A 16,655-nucleotide genomic window follows, 5' to 3' on the forward strand; every position below is an offset into this window, starting at 1 on the left:
CTTTTTTACTGAAGATCAACGTAATAGAGAGCTAGTTGTGTATTTTTATTGTTGTTTTTCACTGAAGATCAACGTGATAGAGAGCTACTTGATATTTTTATTGTTGTTTTTCACTGAAGCTCAACGTGCTAGAGAGCTACTTGATATTTGTAATGTTGTTTTTCACTGGAGATTAACGAAATAGAGAGCAAGTTGTTTATTTTTATTGTTGTTTTTCACTGAAGACCAACGTGATAGAGAGCTATTTGATATTTTTATTGTTGTTTTTCACTGAAGATCAACCTGATAGAGAGCTACTTGATATTTTTATTGTTGTTTTTCACTGGAAATTAACGTGATAGAGAGCTAGTTGTTTATTTTTATTGTTGTTTTTCACTGAAGATAAACGTGATAGAGAGCTACTTGATATTTTTATTGTTGTTTTACACTGAAGATAAACGTGATAGAGAGCTAGTTGTTTATTTTTATTGTTGTTTTTCACTGAAGATCAACGTGATAGAGAGCTAGTTGTTTATTTTTATTGTTATTTATCACTGAAGATCAACTTGATTAAGAGCTAGTTGTTTATTTTTATTGTTATTTTTCACTGAAGATCAACGTGATAGAGAGATAATTATTTATTTTTATTCCTCTTTTTTACTGAAAATCAACGTAATAGAGAGCTAGTTGTGTATTTTTATTGTTGTTTTTCACTGAAGATCAACGTGATAGAAAGCTACTTGATATTTTTATTGTTGTTTTTCACTGAAGATCAACGTGATAGAGAGCTACTTGATATTTGTATTGTTGTTTTTCACTGGAGATTAACGTAATAGAGAGCAAGTTGTTTATTTTTATTGTTGTTTTTCACTGAAGACCAACGTGATAGAGAGCTACTTGATATTTTTATTGTTGTTTTTCACTGAAGATAAACGTTATAGAGAGCTAGTTGTTTATTTTTATTGTTGTTTTTCACTGAAGATCAACGTGACAGAGAGCTAGTTGTTTATTTTTATTGTTCACTGGAGATCAACGTGATAGAGAGCTAGTTGTTTATTTTTATTGTTGTTTTTTACTGAAGATCAACGTGATAGAGAGCTACTTGATATTTGTATTGTTGTTTTTCACTGGAAATTAACGTAATAGAGAGCAAGTTGTTTATTTTTATTGTTGTTTTTCACTGAAGATAAACGTGATAGAGAGCTACTTGATATTTTTATTGTTGTTTTTCACTGAAGATCAACGTTATAGAGAGCTAGTTGTTAATTTTTATTGTTGTTTTTCACTGAAAATCAACGTGACACAGAACTAGTTGTTTATTTTTATTTTTCACTGAAGATCAACGTGACACAGAACTAGTTGTTTATTTTTATTTTTCACTGAAGATCAACGTAATAGAGAGCTAATTGTTTATTTTTATTGCTCTTTTTTACTGAAGATCAACGTAATAGAGAGCTATTTGTGTATTTTTATTGTTGTTTTTCACTGAAGATCAACGTGATAGAGAGCAACTTGATATTTTTATTGTTATTTTTCATTGAAGATCAACGTGATAGAGAGCTACTTGATATTTTTATTGTTGTTTTTCACTGGAGATCAACGTAATAGAGAGCTAGTTGTTTATTTTCATTGTTGTTTTCACTGAAGATAAAGGTGATAGAGAGCTACTTGATATTTTTATTGTTGTTCTTCACTGAAGATTAACGTGATAGAGAGCTAGTCGTTTATTTTATTGTTGTTTTCACTGAAGATCAACGTGATAGAGAGCTTGTCGTTTATTTTATTGTTATTTTTCACTGAAGATCAACGTCATTAAGAGCTAGTTGTTTATTTTTATTGTTCACTGGAGATCAACGTGATAGAGAGCTAATTGTTTATTTTTATTGTTATTGTTCAGTGGAGATCAACGTGATAGAGAGCTAATTGTTTATTTTTATTGTTATTTTTCACTGAAGATCAACGTGATAGAGAGCTAATTATTTATTTTTATTGCTCTTTTTTACTGAAGATCAACGTAATAGAAAGCTAGTTGTTTATTTTTATTGTTGTTTTTCACTGCAGATCAACGTGATAAAGAGCTAGTTGTTCATTTTTATTGTTCACTGGAGATCAACATGAAAAAGAGCTAATTGTTTATTTTTATTGTTATTGTTCACTGGAGATCAACGTGATAGAGAGCTAGTTCTTTATTTTTATTGTTGTTTTTCACTGAAGACCAACGTGACAAAGAGCTAGTTGTTTATTTTTATTGTTCACTGGAGATCAACGTGATAGAGAGTTACTTGATATTTTAATTCTTGTTTTTCACTGAAGATCAACGTTATAGAGAGCTACTTGATATTTGTATTGTTGTTTTGCACTGAAGATCAACGTGATAGAGAGCTAGTTATTTATTTTTATTGTTGTTTTTTACTGAAGATCAACGTGATAGAGAGCTACTTGATATTTGTATTACTGTGTTTCACTGGAGATTAACGTAATAGAGAGCAAGTTGTTTATTTTTATTGTTGTTTTTCACTGGAGATTAACGTAATAGAGAGCAAGTTGTTTCTTTTTATTGTTGTTTTTTACTGAAGATCAACGTGATAGAGAGCTAGTTCTTTATTTTTATTGTTGTTTTACACTGAAGATCGACGAGTTAAAGAGTTAGTTGTTTGTTTTATTGTTGTTTTTTACTGGAGATTAACGTGATAGAGAGCTAGTTGTTTAGTTTTATTGTTTTTTACTGAAGATCAACGTGATACAGAGCTAGTTGTTTATTTTTATTGTTGTTTTACACTGAAGATCGACGTGTTAAAGAGCTAGTTGTTTGTTTTCTTGTTGTTTTTCACTGAAGAAGAACGTGATAGAGAGCTAGTTCATATTTTTATTGTTGTTTTACACTGAAGATCGACGTGTTAAAGAGCTAGTTGTTTGTTTTATTGTTGTTTTTTACTGGAGATTAACGTGATAGAGAGCTAGTTGTTTATTTTACTGTTTTTTACTGAAGATCAACGTAATATAGAGCTAGTTGTTTATTTTTATTGTTTTTTACTGAAGATCAACGTGATAGAGAGCTAGTTGTTTATTTTATTTTTGTTTTTCACTGAAAATCAACGTTATAGAGAGCTAGTTGTTTATTTTTATTGTTGTTTTACACTGAAGATCGACGTGTTAAAGAGCTAGTTGTTTATTTTTTTTTTACTGGAGATTAACGTGATAGAGAGCTAGTTCTTTATTTTTATTGTTGTATACACTGAAGATCGACGTGTTAAAGAGGTAGTTCTTTATTTTTATTGTTGTTTTACACTGAAGATCGACGTGTTAAAGAGCTAGTTCTTTATTTTTATTGTTGTTTTACACTGAAGATCGACGTGTTAAAGAGCTAGTTATTTGTTTTATTGTTGTTTTTTACTGAAGATCATTGTGATAGAGAGTTAGTTGTTTATTTTTATTGTTTTTCACTGAAGATCAACGTGACACAGAACTAGTTGTTTATTTTTATTTTTCACTGAAGATCAACGTGATAGAGAGCTAATTGTTTATTTGTATTGCTCTTTTTTACTGAAGATCAACGTAATAGAGAGCTAATTGTTTATTTTTATTGCTCTTTTTTACTGAAGATCAACGTAATAGAGAGCTAGTTGTGTATTTTTATTGTTGTTTTTCACTGAAGATCAACGTGATAGAGAGCTACTTGATATTTGTATTGTTCTTTTCACTGGAGATTAACGTAATAGAGAGCTAGTTCTTTATTTTTATTGTTGTTTTACACTGAAGATCGACGTGTTAAAGAGCTAGTTCTTTATTTTTATTGTTGTTTTACACTGAAGATCGACGTGTTAAAGAGCTAGTTGATATTTTTATTGTTGTTTTTACTGAAGATCATTGTGATAGAGAGTTAGTTGTTATTTTTATTGTTTTTCACTGAAGATCAACGTGATAGAGAGCTAGTTGTTTATTTTTATTGTTTTTAACTGAAGATCAACGTAATAGAGAGCTAATTGTTTATTTTAATTGTTGTTTTTCATTGAATATCAATGTGATAGAGAACTAGTTGTTTATTTTTATTGTTGTTTTTCACTGAAGATAAACGTGATAGAGAGCTACTTGATATTTTTATTGTTGTTTTTCACTGAAGATCAACGTTATAGAGAGCTAGTTGTTAATTTTCATTGTTGTTTTTCACTAAAGATCAACGTGACACAGAACTAGTTGTTTATTTTTATTTTTCACTGAAGATCAACGTGATAGAGAGCTAATTGTTTATTTGTATTGCTCTTTTTTACTGAAGATCAACGTAATAGAGAGCTAATTGTTTATTTTTATTGCTCTTTTTTACTGAAGATCAACGTAATAGAGAGCTAGTTGTGTATTTTTATTGTTGTTTTTCACTGAAGATCAACGTGATAGAGAGCTACTTTCTATTTTTATTGTTGTTTTTCACTGAAGATCAACGTGATAGAGAGCTACTTGATATTTGTATTGTTGTTTTTCACTGGAGATTAACGTAATAGAGAGCTAGTTCTTTATTTTTATTGTTGTTTTACACTGAAGATCGACGTGTTAAAGAGCTAGTTCTTTATTTTTATTGTTGTTTTACACTGAAGATCGACGTGTTAAAGAGCTAGTTCTTTATTTTTATTGTTGTTTTACACTGAAGATCGACGTGTTAAAGAGCTAGTTCTTTATTTTATTGTTGTTTTACACTGAAGATCGACGTGTTAAAGAGCTAGTTGTTTGTTTGATTGTTGTTTTTCACTGAAGATGAACGTGATAGAGAGCTAGTTGATATTTTAATTGTTGTTTTTCATTGAATATCAATGTGATAGAGAACTAGTTGTTTATTTTTATTGTTGTTTTTCACTGGAGATTAACGTGATAGAGAGCTAGTTGTTTATTTTTATTGTTGTTTGCTTTTTTTCGCTGAAGTACGAAAGTAACAGGGATGAAAGAAGGGCGTCAGCCTCTTTGAACCAGACAAGTAGTCTTACCTGTTCTTTTTTACCTTCAAATTCTGCTCACGTTGGATGTCGATAGTATAAAGTATACCACGTACGTGAGGAAATGTTATGGGTGGTCTATCTACTTGTTATATCTACCAGTCCTCCTCTCTGTTTATCTGTCTTCCTGTCTGTCCGATCGTCTGTTTGTAGATATCTTCTGTTTTTTTCTAAGATATGCCACACGTTAAAAAACTTTTAATTTTGAAAGATTCACCAACGAAAGAAACCGGAAAACCATATGAAACTGACAGTTTTGTTTTGTTCGACGTCGGGGAAGTTTTTAAAGCAACTTTTCCCGATATTTCTTTTCGATCTCAGATGGAAAATACCGAAATAGGGCACTTTGTTTTAGAATGTTCCTACTAGATGGCAGCATCATAAAATAATTTATGTGTATTTTTAACAGCAAAACTAAATCGGGCTATCCGCTGAGCACACCGAGGGGAATCGAAACCCTGATTTTAGGGCTGTAAGGCCGTCGACTCACTAGCAGGGGGCAATAATTTATGTCAATAATTCCTATTAATTTCATTTTTTTAACTAAATTTCCAAAAGTGATTTTTGTTTCATTAAATAAAGGTATAAATAATATGAAATCATTCGCAACTTATGGCTATGTAGGGCCGACAAAATATTATAATTATTCTATATTTTAATTTTTCGTGAAACTGGCAGATATGTGGCTTACTTGTTGCATTTCGCTCAACACTATACGAGTTCTAGCTGCATTAGCCGTCCCTAATTTTGAAGTGATATACTAGAAAGAATGAAGCTAGTACACTTACTGCTAATTCGTACATTTTTCTTTTACCAATGGAAAGTTACATTATAACGCCCTTAGGGCTGAAGTGGTTAGCATGCTGCGTGATGGGATTCGATCTATCAGCCCGCAAGCAAATTATGAGTTGGAAAAGTTAACCATCATCTGGCCTCTGCGAACAGCTGGGCCTGGCATGGCCGAGCGCGTAAGGCGTGCGACTCGTAATCCGAGGGTCGCGGGTACGCGCCCGCGTCGCGCTAAACATGCTCGCCTTCCCAGCCGTGGGGGTGTATAATGTTCGGTCAATCCCACTATTCGTTGGTAAAAGAGTAGCCCAAGAGTTGGCGGTGGGTGGTGATGACTAGCTGCCTTCTTTGTAGTCTTAAACTGCTAAATTAGGGACGGCTAGCACAGATAGCCCTCGAGTAACTTTGTGCGAAATTCAAAAACAAACAAGCGAACAGCTGGTTATATTTATATATTTTCTTTTCAGTTAATAAATTATTTATTATTTAATTTCATTGTTATTGCATCAAATGATCGTTTTATCACAATTTTTAGAATATTGTTTAGAATAAATAAATATCTGTTGTATTATATATATGTTTGAGTTATAGAAATGTTCAGGCTTTGTCAAAGTGAGCTTTCCAAAACCTAAGAAAAACAAATAATTAGAACTGCGCCACTTGAAGTTTATTACTTAAGAGATTGTGCAGTGAAAATCACCCAGCATTAAGGCTTATGTGTCACGGTTCTTAAGGTGTACCACCTGACAAGATAGACACACAAATTATTTGCAGTATCTCTCTTTTCTTTTCCTTCCTCGTGACTCAGTGATAAGTCAATGGACTTTAAATCGGGTTTCGATGCCAACCGTAGGCAGAGCACAGATAGCCCACTATGTAGTTTTCTGCTTTACAGGAACCCAAACTATTTTTATTTGGGTTATTTTTCTAATAACGTTGTTTATGAAATCATTGAAATCTCTTTTAAAAAACTGACAGTAGCATGGAGCCTTTCTAGATGCTCTAACAAACGAGATACGCCCATTTTCCTGTACAACACCATAATTTTGTCTCTTAATTTGAAATGACACTTAAACATAGAAAATAAAAGACTTTGGGTATTTTTAATGATTTACTCGAGAAACTTTGTGTACTTGTTTCACTTACTGGTTTATTTCGAAACCAACTTTTAGCCTTATAATCTGTCAGACTTGTCATTGAGCCACGGAGATGGAGTCTCAGAGTTTATCTTCCTCTTCTCTGAGTCAGTTATAAACAATTTATTAATAACGACGCCTTCTACGGGTTCATCGGTTAGTCTGAAGGCTCATAACACTAAAACACAACAAAGGTATCCCATTGTTTGACTTTGTACTTAACAGCAAAATAGTTAATAATTAACCCTAAAATCGTCTCATTTGTATTGAAGGACGGAATGGGAATTATCTAGTTTTCATTTTTTATTGGAAGACTGGTCTGATACTGAGCATACTGGACTGAGATGCTAACTGTGGCTGACCCGTAAATACTACAAATATTAATGCGTTATAGCAATGAGAGTTAAATTCCTCTTTTCTATTGTCCAAGAGTCGGCAAAGGTGGCTGTTAATTAGCTTTCTACCCTCTAATATACCAGTTTAAATTTTTGGAAGACTACAGTTGGACTCTTTACTTCAAATATATATTAAAATAACAACAACAACACTGGCAGCCATTCGTACAACCTGTAATAAACCATTTTCTCAGGATTCACAGAATGAGGTTTCTTAAACGCTATTTGATTATGAACATAATTCACGTAGTAAATATAATAAATTGATACAGTTTGTTTGGTTGTTTTGAATTTTGCGCAAAGTTACACAAGGGCTATCTGCGCTAGCCATCTCTAATTTAGCAGCGTAAAACTAGAGGGAAGGCAGCTAGTCATCACCATCTACCGCCAACTCTTGGGATACTCTTTTACCAACTAATTGACCGTCACATTATAACGCACCCACGGCTGAAAGGGGGGAACATGTTTGGTGCGACGGGGATTCGAATGCGTAATCCTCTGATTATGAGTCGAACACCTTAAGTCACCTGGCCATGCCGGGCAAATTGATATGAACTCATTTTCTAGTTCAAAGTCCCATCAATATTTCTAACAAACTGTTAAAAAACAACAACAAAACTAAGTGATACAAATAAAAACAAAATTATACTATACTATACTGTAGTATAATAACATTTTCAAAGGTAGACTTTTCATTTGGATCTGAATCTACGTCCGAAGAAGAATTATTTATTTTTCCAAAAGCACCTGGATTTAAATATTTGAATATATATGTATATATATATTTGAATTTTCTGCCTTTTCTATATACTTTGAATTTAAGATAAACTTTTTACATGAAAAACTTGGCCAGAGATAAGAGACTCTGAGATCGGCTTTTTTCACGTGAATAAATTATCTTAGAAAATGTAATTCCATCGGATTGTACCGCTATCGAATTTCACTTATTACACGATGGGCGGCGTTATTCAATAACAATGAGTAGAGGTCTACAGGTGAAATGTTTATCTGTTGGAAACGCAAGCCAAAAAAACAAAAAGGTAAACGTTTGTCCTATCTTAGAACGTGCATTCCTACTCGTGACACATCCTAAATACATCATGCGGTTATCAGGTTAGCAGTTTCCCAGTTAAGGACAAGTTAAAAATGACTATGGAATGTTAAGACCCACGCCCTTTCTGAACCACAAATCAAACCAGAATATTTGTGACATTATCCTTTGTCAGCCAACCTCTGACAACTTCCATCGTCAACCAATCACTGATAACTTCCGTAATTTGTTGTTTTTTTTGTCAAAACAATCAGAATAAAAGGGGAAAATATCCAGGTCACTATGGATACCCGAGCACGTGGACAGAAACTAATGACAAGCTCGAGGTAATGTGGAATATCACCAGCAGACGTTTTATTTTACTTTCTATAACTACTTCATCACTAAAACGTTTCGAACAAAAAACAACACATTTTGAATGTTTTGTTATCCTGTTTGGTTGCGATATCTATTGCTTTTCTTTAAACTATAATATATTCTTATTAAGTTTATACTATATCGGTTATAGAAGTTGGCATTTTACAAATATTGCATCGATCAACAAAACACATAGCGGCTTTTGTGGCATTTGTCTTAATTTTCTGCAACCTCTTGGCTTGTCCATGACCTAAAGTTTCAATCCTAACACATAACATACTTATATATCAGAGAACGTATCCAACACAATCATAATTTTATGTGTATCATAAAATATATCTTGTTTTACAACTTTTTAAATTATGTTTTATGTGTTATTTGCGTCAGTTTTTTTATTGTTAATGATATCTTATCGATTTGACTGCAACATTATCAAATAGGCTTAATGCATATATACATTTTTTTTGTTTATTGTTAAGCACAAACGTACATAATGAACAATTTGTGCTCTGCCCATAGCAGGTATCGCACCTGATTTTTTTATGGTTATAAAACGTCACGAGGCCAATTCTTAAAGATACATTTTGTAGTCTCGTTGGTATAAGATGCTAAATTTCGGAGTTTGATTTTCCATAGCTGATTCATGACGCTAAAATCGGTTTTCGATGCCCATGGTGAGCACAGCACATGTAACCCATTGAGTGGCTTTGTGCTTAACTACAAAGAAACAAAGTAAAACAAACAGATGTTGCTAATATTTTTATATAAGGTCATTTTACTTCCAACCTTCAAGGTTTCTAACAAGAAATAAAATACTTAAAAAAACGTCCCTAAACGTGCTTGCCTTTCAGCCGTTGAGGCATTATAAAATTCAGTCAGTCCTACTCGTTTAGGCATTATAATATTCAGTCAGTCCTACTCGTTTAGGCATTATAATATTCAGTCAGTCCTACTCGTTTAGGCATTATAATTTCAGTCAGTCCTACTCGTTTAGGCATTATAATATTCAGTCAGTCCTACTCGTTTAGGCATTATAATATTCAGTCAGTCCTACTTGTTTAGGTATTATAATTTCAGTCAGTCCTACTCGTTTAGGCATTATAATATTCAGTCAGTCCTACTCGTTTAGACATTATAATTTCAGTCAGTCCTACTCGTTTAGGCATTATAATATTCAGTCAGTCCTACTCGTTGAGGCATTATAATATTCAGTCAGTCCTACTCGTTTAGGCATTATAATATTCAGTCAGTCCTACTCGTTTAGGCATTATAATTTCAGTCAGTTCTACTCGTTTAGGCATTATAATATTCAGTCAACCCTACTCGTTTAGACATTATAATATTCAGTCAGTCCTACTTTTCTCTGGTAGAAAGCGGCACAATAGTTGATAACAGGTAATGTTTACCAGCTAGCTGCCTTTCATATAGTTTATCACTTCTAAATTTAGGACGGCTAACAAGTTGATCACATTTGTTAATTTAGGGTTAACGATTTTCGCTGGAAGAATGATAATAGGATATTAAAGAAATAAAATTTTGAAGGATTATGTTTGTTTTTCCAGAAGAAAAATTACAAACTAAAACCTGTTTGTTTGTTGTTGTTTTTTTAATTTTGCGCAAAGCTACACGAGGGCTATCTGCGTTAGCCATCCCAAATTTAGCAGTGTAAGACTAGAGGGAAGGCAGCTAGTCATCACCACCCACCGCCAACTCTTAGGCTACTCTTTTATTAACGAATAGTGGGATTGACCGTCACATTATAACGCTACCACGGCTGAAAGGGCGAACATGTTTGGTGTGACCGAGATTCGAACCCGTGACTCTCGGATTACGAGTCGAACGCCTTAACACACTTGGCCATGCCGGGTCTAACTGAAACCTACACAAGTGATAGAGAAAACGATTCAAAGTAATTTATTGCCACTGAACAATTAACTTTTTTAAAACAAACTTCTATTAAAACAAAGCGTAATAACATCACGCTTTACCGCACTGATTTATATATATATATATATATATTCATTTTACCAGCCCTTTGCACTTGTAATGAAGCGAGATCTTTGTACTTTATTTTAGGCCTAAGATCCATCACCAGTTTAAGAGCTGCAATAGAACAAACTAATTTTCTACGCTAAACAAAAACTTTCACATATGAGTATCTTTAGTGCTCCTATATACATAAAAAGAACTAAAATCTCTACAAACACATGTAACAAGAACACGCTCCGTCAACCATGAAGACGAGGAATGAAAACTAGTCTTACCCTCCGTAAGGACAGATCATAAGAACACGCTCGACCAGGCATGAAAGAACTACGTGTTCAGTGCGTGAATTAATACTTATATTTAAAGCTTAAATTAAATAGTTCTTTTAAGACAGCCATATCTCTACATTAACTTATCAAATGTGTCACAGGGTGTTACCTTTCAAGAAATGTACAGCAAGTCACGCATTAAAATACACTTTTTAAAAGCAAAACACACGAATATTTGAATTTTTAATAAAAGTAATACTTGTGTATTTAATATTTATGTCAAATTTTCCCTACTAACAACTGGTCATTCTTCCCACTTACAAATGTCGGATAAGTCTATATAGAACATCAAGCTTAAAATGATCCAAGAAATATGTGAACCTTTCCAAATAGGGTGTTTAGTTTCGAGCGTTATTAACGTTCGTTTATCAATACGAAACAGAAGAGAATTTCGAAAAATAAAACAAACACGGCAACATTAAAATATATTAATGCTTATAATACATGTTCAATTTACTAATACCATATACTGAATAAACAAAATTAAATTAGAATACAATGAATGATAAAAAAGCTCTATCTTAAATGTTTACTATCATATTTTTTCCAGAACTGGACCTTCCTTCCAAAAACAAGATATTTCTGAAAAATAAAAAAAACCAAGGCTTGCAAGTCGAATTTTTACTTGAATTACTCGCATTTAAAGAATTGCTTGTCTGCCTACATTTGTAATTCAAAATACACTAAATTTTTATAAAGTGATGATTCTTTATCAGACATTTCGAAATGCTTAACACGGGCGAAAGTCCATTTACGTCAGTCCTTCAGAGCAATGCCATTGCTGGTTAGTGGCGCGAAACTAAGTAAACATGTTCCAACAACACCATTGCCAAATTCTTAATAGAAATCCAACTGAGGCACAAAGTCTTTAACGTAGATGTAGCCCATGGAATAAAGAAGGTTTTTGTTTATTGGTGGGTACACAGGAGGTTTGTGACGTCGAGTGCTGCTAGCCGCTGGTTGAAGTATTTCTCGTGAAGCTGATTTGCTTGGCTCAGGAGAGAAATTGTCGTTGATTCCCTTGACTTTATTGCCATCTAGTGAAGCTTTTTGTAGATTAATATCTGCTGTTCCATCCTCGGTGTACTGAGAGTAAGCAAAATTACCTTTTTGCTAAGAAGAAGGAATATAGGTCAACATATTATTATAACAGAAAAATATAGTACAAAATGTAACATGCATAATAACATTCATGGAAAACCGAAACAATTTATAAATTATAAGTCTTAAAGAATTACGTTTCATTTTTCAAACAATGCATTATCATTTACATAATCAGTGTTTGGTAATAACATGAATAACAACAACAAGAAAAGTTGGTTCTAACAACAACGTTTTACTTAGTATATTCAACTGTTATCTGCATTTTGTGATTCATTAATCATTACCCTCAAAATCGTTCTTAATATATTTGATGTTAATTATGAAAAATATGTTCACTATAAGTTTCAGCTTTTAAATGAAACTTTTGGAATTAAAATTCGACTTAATTAGTTGAAAATTTCCTTGCTCACGCCGTAAGAAGTCCTGTTGTCTTCATATATTGAAGATAAAAATTAAATTATGTTTCTCTTTACAGTTATACAATTTAATCGATGCATTTTAAAATAGAAATTAAACATTCAAATACCAGCCACTTTATATTTTTTACACTAAAATATTAATTATTTTTACCCAAAGTGGTCCTTCGGTATCACCTGTCTTAATTACAGTAGTGTTCTTTCTGTTAGTCATCCAGTAAATAATAAAATGACGTAATATGTGGGACGATTAATGTTGCATTTTATACTGTTCTTACATCAGTAAAACGTGCGCAAGCCGTGAATCATGAGAAGAATTATGCACTCTGTAGGCTACAACACAGCACGACATATAAATTTGTTACTCTTAATTTTGGGATTATTTACTCTTGAAACAGAACACTTTCAGGGACCCTGTGGAAGTACATCTAGTATATATATGATAATTTATACAATATAAATAAAAATAATGAGATAATTATCAAATATTTAAATATTAATATAGTATACTAAGAGGGAGGATCTCCAGGAGACGTCATGGGATTCATCAGACCACCCGTACATTTCATATGTAGGTAATCCAGGAGACGTTATGGGATTCATCAGACCACCCGTACATTTCATATGTAGGTAATGGGGAAGGTAATAGAAAGTCATAGAAATGAGCCAATGAGTTTGAACGGTGTATTCATTGTAAAAAAACAACTGTTTAAAAAAGAACGAAATTACTTTGTTTTATTTCTATTATTACTATTATTTTTATAAATTACTTTGTTTTATTTCTGTTATTACTATTATTTCTATAAATTACTTTGTTTTATTTCTATTATCACTATTATTTTTATAAATTCCTTTGAGAAACCTGCTAATAACTTATACTTAATTCTTCCTACTGCTACTCCCGTAACGCCACCTTCGCGGTACAGGAGTGAGGTAAAAGGGGCGGGAAAATTAGAGGGAAACACAAATATCATTCTAAAATCACACGTACAGGGTATTTCGTTTGGTTATTTTTAACAGAAGGTGATTTTATTTTTAAAATTATTTAAAACACTACTTGGAGAGGAGGATCATCCAGATACGCTCTTGATTTACGTTTCAGACATCGAAGTATAAACTCGATCCACAGATACAGTTATATTTTTGTACAATGTTATATTTTTGTGCAAAGTTATATTTTTGTACAATGTTATATTTTTGTACAATGTTACATTTTTGTACAATGTTATATTTTTGTACAAAGTTATATTTTCGTACAATGTTACATTTTTGTACAATGTTATATTTTTGTACAAAGTTATATTTTTGTACAAAGTTATATTTTTGTACAATGTTACATTTTTGTACAATGTTATATTTTTGTACAAAGTTATATTTTTGTATAATGTTACATTTTTGTACAATGTTATATTTTTGTACAATGTTATATTTTTGTGCAAAGTTATATTTTTGTACAATGTTATATTTTTGTATAATGTTACATTTTTGTACAATGTTATATTTTTGTACAATGATTTTAATTTAGCTCACTTCTTTTTCGTCAACATCACTTCGTTTCACCCCGAATCAATTTTTTTTCGATAGATCTGCCATTTGGTATCTAGCGGTAAAAAGTAATACAAAAATGTAAATTTATTGCGCTATTATTTGTAAAATTATTTGATTTTGCAATTTTGCGCAAAACTGTTAGAGGGCTATCAACATCAATTGTTCCTAATTTGAAAGGGACGGATTACATGGAAAGCAGTTAGTCTACGTCACCCTCCGCCTACTCTTGTGCTACTTCTTCACCAAAGAAAAGTGAAATTGACCGTCACATTAAAACGACCTCACAGCTAAACGAGCGGACATGTTCGGGGATTGAATTAAGACATAAAGAAAAATAAAGGGTATCCTCTGTAGCCGCGGCACTTGAAATTCATTTTGGTGGCAATAGAGTAAATTAATGTATTAGACCTTGAACGTGATTAAATGCATCCACTGAAAGGGTTTGACTTTCTGAGTCTAAAATTGTAAATCTCAAATCGGTCAAGATATGACGGAGTTATGAGCTAAAAGTTTGTACTTGAGCAAAACACACACACAAACATAGGACTATTCCGTGAGCCGTTTTGCCGCGGCTAAATGTAAAAGTCATTTATTTAAGTTGTTTTTTAAACTAATTTCGCATGACTGTAGCTCACGTTCCCTCCTTCGTTCCATCATATCTTAGTCTCTCTTCACTTAAACAGTATGTTATTTTAATTGTAATTATTTTCTTCTTTGACGTGAGTGTGTGTTTTCTTATAACAAAGCCACATCGGGCTATCTGCTGTGTCCACCTAGTGGGAAACTTCTAACCAGCTAACCTTTCCATCCGTCTCATCAAAAAATACGCTTTATTTCCAAAACAATTTAATTATTTAAACAAAAAATTAAAAACTAGTATGATAATAAGTATTTCGTTTGACGTTAAGATTTACAAACGTCTAGCATTAATTAATTTAAATCCAAATCGTTTAAAGTAACCTGAAGGTTGTGAACTTCAAGAGAAAAATTAAAAGCGACAAAACACCCAATAATTGGTTGGTTGTTTTTGAATTTCGCACAAAGCTACTCGAGAGCTATCTGTACTAGCCGTCCCTAATTTAGCAGTGTAAGGCTAGAGGGAAGGCAGCTAGTCATCACCACCCACCGCCAACTCTTGGGCTACTCTTTTATCAACGAATAGTGGGATTGACCGTTACATTATAACGCCCCCACGGCTGAAAGGGCGAGCATGTTTGGTGCGACGGGGCTGCGAACCCGCGACCCTCAGATTTACGAGTCTCACGCCTTAACATGCTTGGCCATGCCAGGCCAAAACACCCAATAAAAACAACTTATTGTATTTGGCTCTCGGAGATAAAACCTGCAAACTTCCACTAAAATTACTTATTGTTAGTAAAGGTAAGATAGAGTAAAACAATGTGTAAACACCATATTAAAATACTTACGTCCTGGAAGGCGTGTGAAATCCCTACTCCCCGAGAATGTGTAACGTGAGACGATGACAGTACCAGCAGAAAAACACAAAGTTTTCCCTTAAAAAACAAACAATATATACCACAATAAAGGTGTAGGTTATTGTGTTTATTATTAATAATGTTAATACACATTTATAATTTTAAAAAAGAGTTCCATTTTTACGCAAATAGTTTATTCAGAAGGAAAAAATTATTTATTATTTTAAAAACATTTTTAAATTTTAAATTCAACGATCACACCACATTATATATACATTATATATATATATATACATCCGTTTTTATAGAACAAAATCTACTGTCGTAAAAGAATTTTCTCCTTTACAGATACTTTCAGTAAGACTTAATATTAAGATTCAAAAGTTCGTAATTACGTTGAAATAAACGTAACAGAATTTACCTTGGACAACATGCTGGATCAATCCGGTTAAATGAAGACTGTCTTATAGTCACTATTGAACAATGAAACACCAGTCGCTGGATTTTTGGTCTTTATATAAACTTTCGTTGCTTGGTCCGACTGGTATTACAAATTCAAGCATGGCCGTTTTACGAATTGGATTAATCCGCCACTAATGTAAGACGGCTTTTCTACTGCTCTACGACTTATGTGACGAGGTCGTCCAAAGCACTTTGGTTTGACATTGATGTAGTCAACTTGACCCAGATTTGTTTTCAGATAAAGGGTTTCAGATCTTCTGATGAATTATCCAAGGACAGACCTAACAAACTTGTTGTTATAAGAATGGTAAAGGTCTTGCTTAGCTCAAGGTGAAAAAAAAAAGTACAATGAATATTTAGTCTCTACACAATCTAAGTTATGAGCACTGTTACAGTGTTAGCGACTTCTACGGTCCTATTTCCAGATAAATCAATCCGCCTGAACTGACCACGAGTATTACATCTTTCACTGAGAGAAAAGCTCTACCAATCAACCGAAAACAAATAACATAAACAGTAAAGACAGTTACCAACCATTAACAGTCATCACCACGCGGAAAGCTCAGTTGGTTAGAAAGTGTACTTTTTAAGGCGTTGTGCCATCAACTACAGTAAATATATTTTTTACGGTGCAACGCTCGTATTTGTCCAACTTGGTTTACTTCACACGAATTAAAAGTATTAT

The 16,655-nt window shown here is 32.8% G+C and overlaps 1 protein-coding gene across 1 annotated transcript; it reads right to left on the minus strand.

The window, feature by feature from the left end:
• Positions 1-9,435: 9,435 nt before the first annotated feature.
• LOC143257206 (uncharacterized) lies at positions 9,436-16,086 on the minus strand. The gene is made up of 3 exons (XM_076515586.1): positions 15,930-16,086; positions 15,500-15,586; positions 9,436-12,117 (listed from the first exon to the last, which is right to left on the minus strand). Exons 1-3 carry the CDS (start codon positions 15,939-15,941, stop codon positions 11,842-11,844), a joined length of 375 nt encoding a protein of 124 aa, XP_076371701.1. The 5' UTR covers positions 15,942-16,086; the 3' UTR covers positions 9,436-11,841.
• Between the last annotated feature and the right edge of the window lie 569 nt (positions 16,087-16,655).

This window comes from Tachypleus tridentatus, chromosome 7 (genome assembly GCF_004210375.1).
Source record: "Tachypleus tridentatus isolate NWPU-2018 chromosome 7, ASM421037v1, whole genome shotgun sequence".
Taxonomy (NCBI): domain Eukaryota; kingdom Metazoa; phylum Arthropoda; class Merostomata; order Xiphosura; family Limulidae; genus Tachypleus; species Tachypleus tridentatus.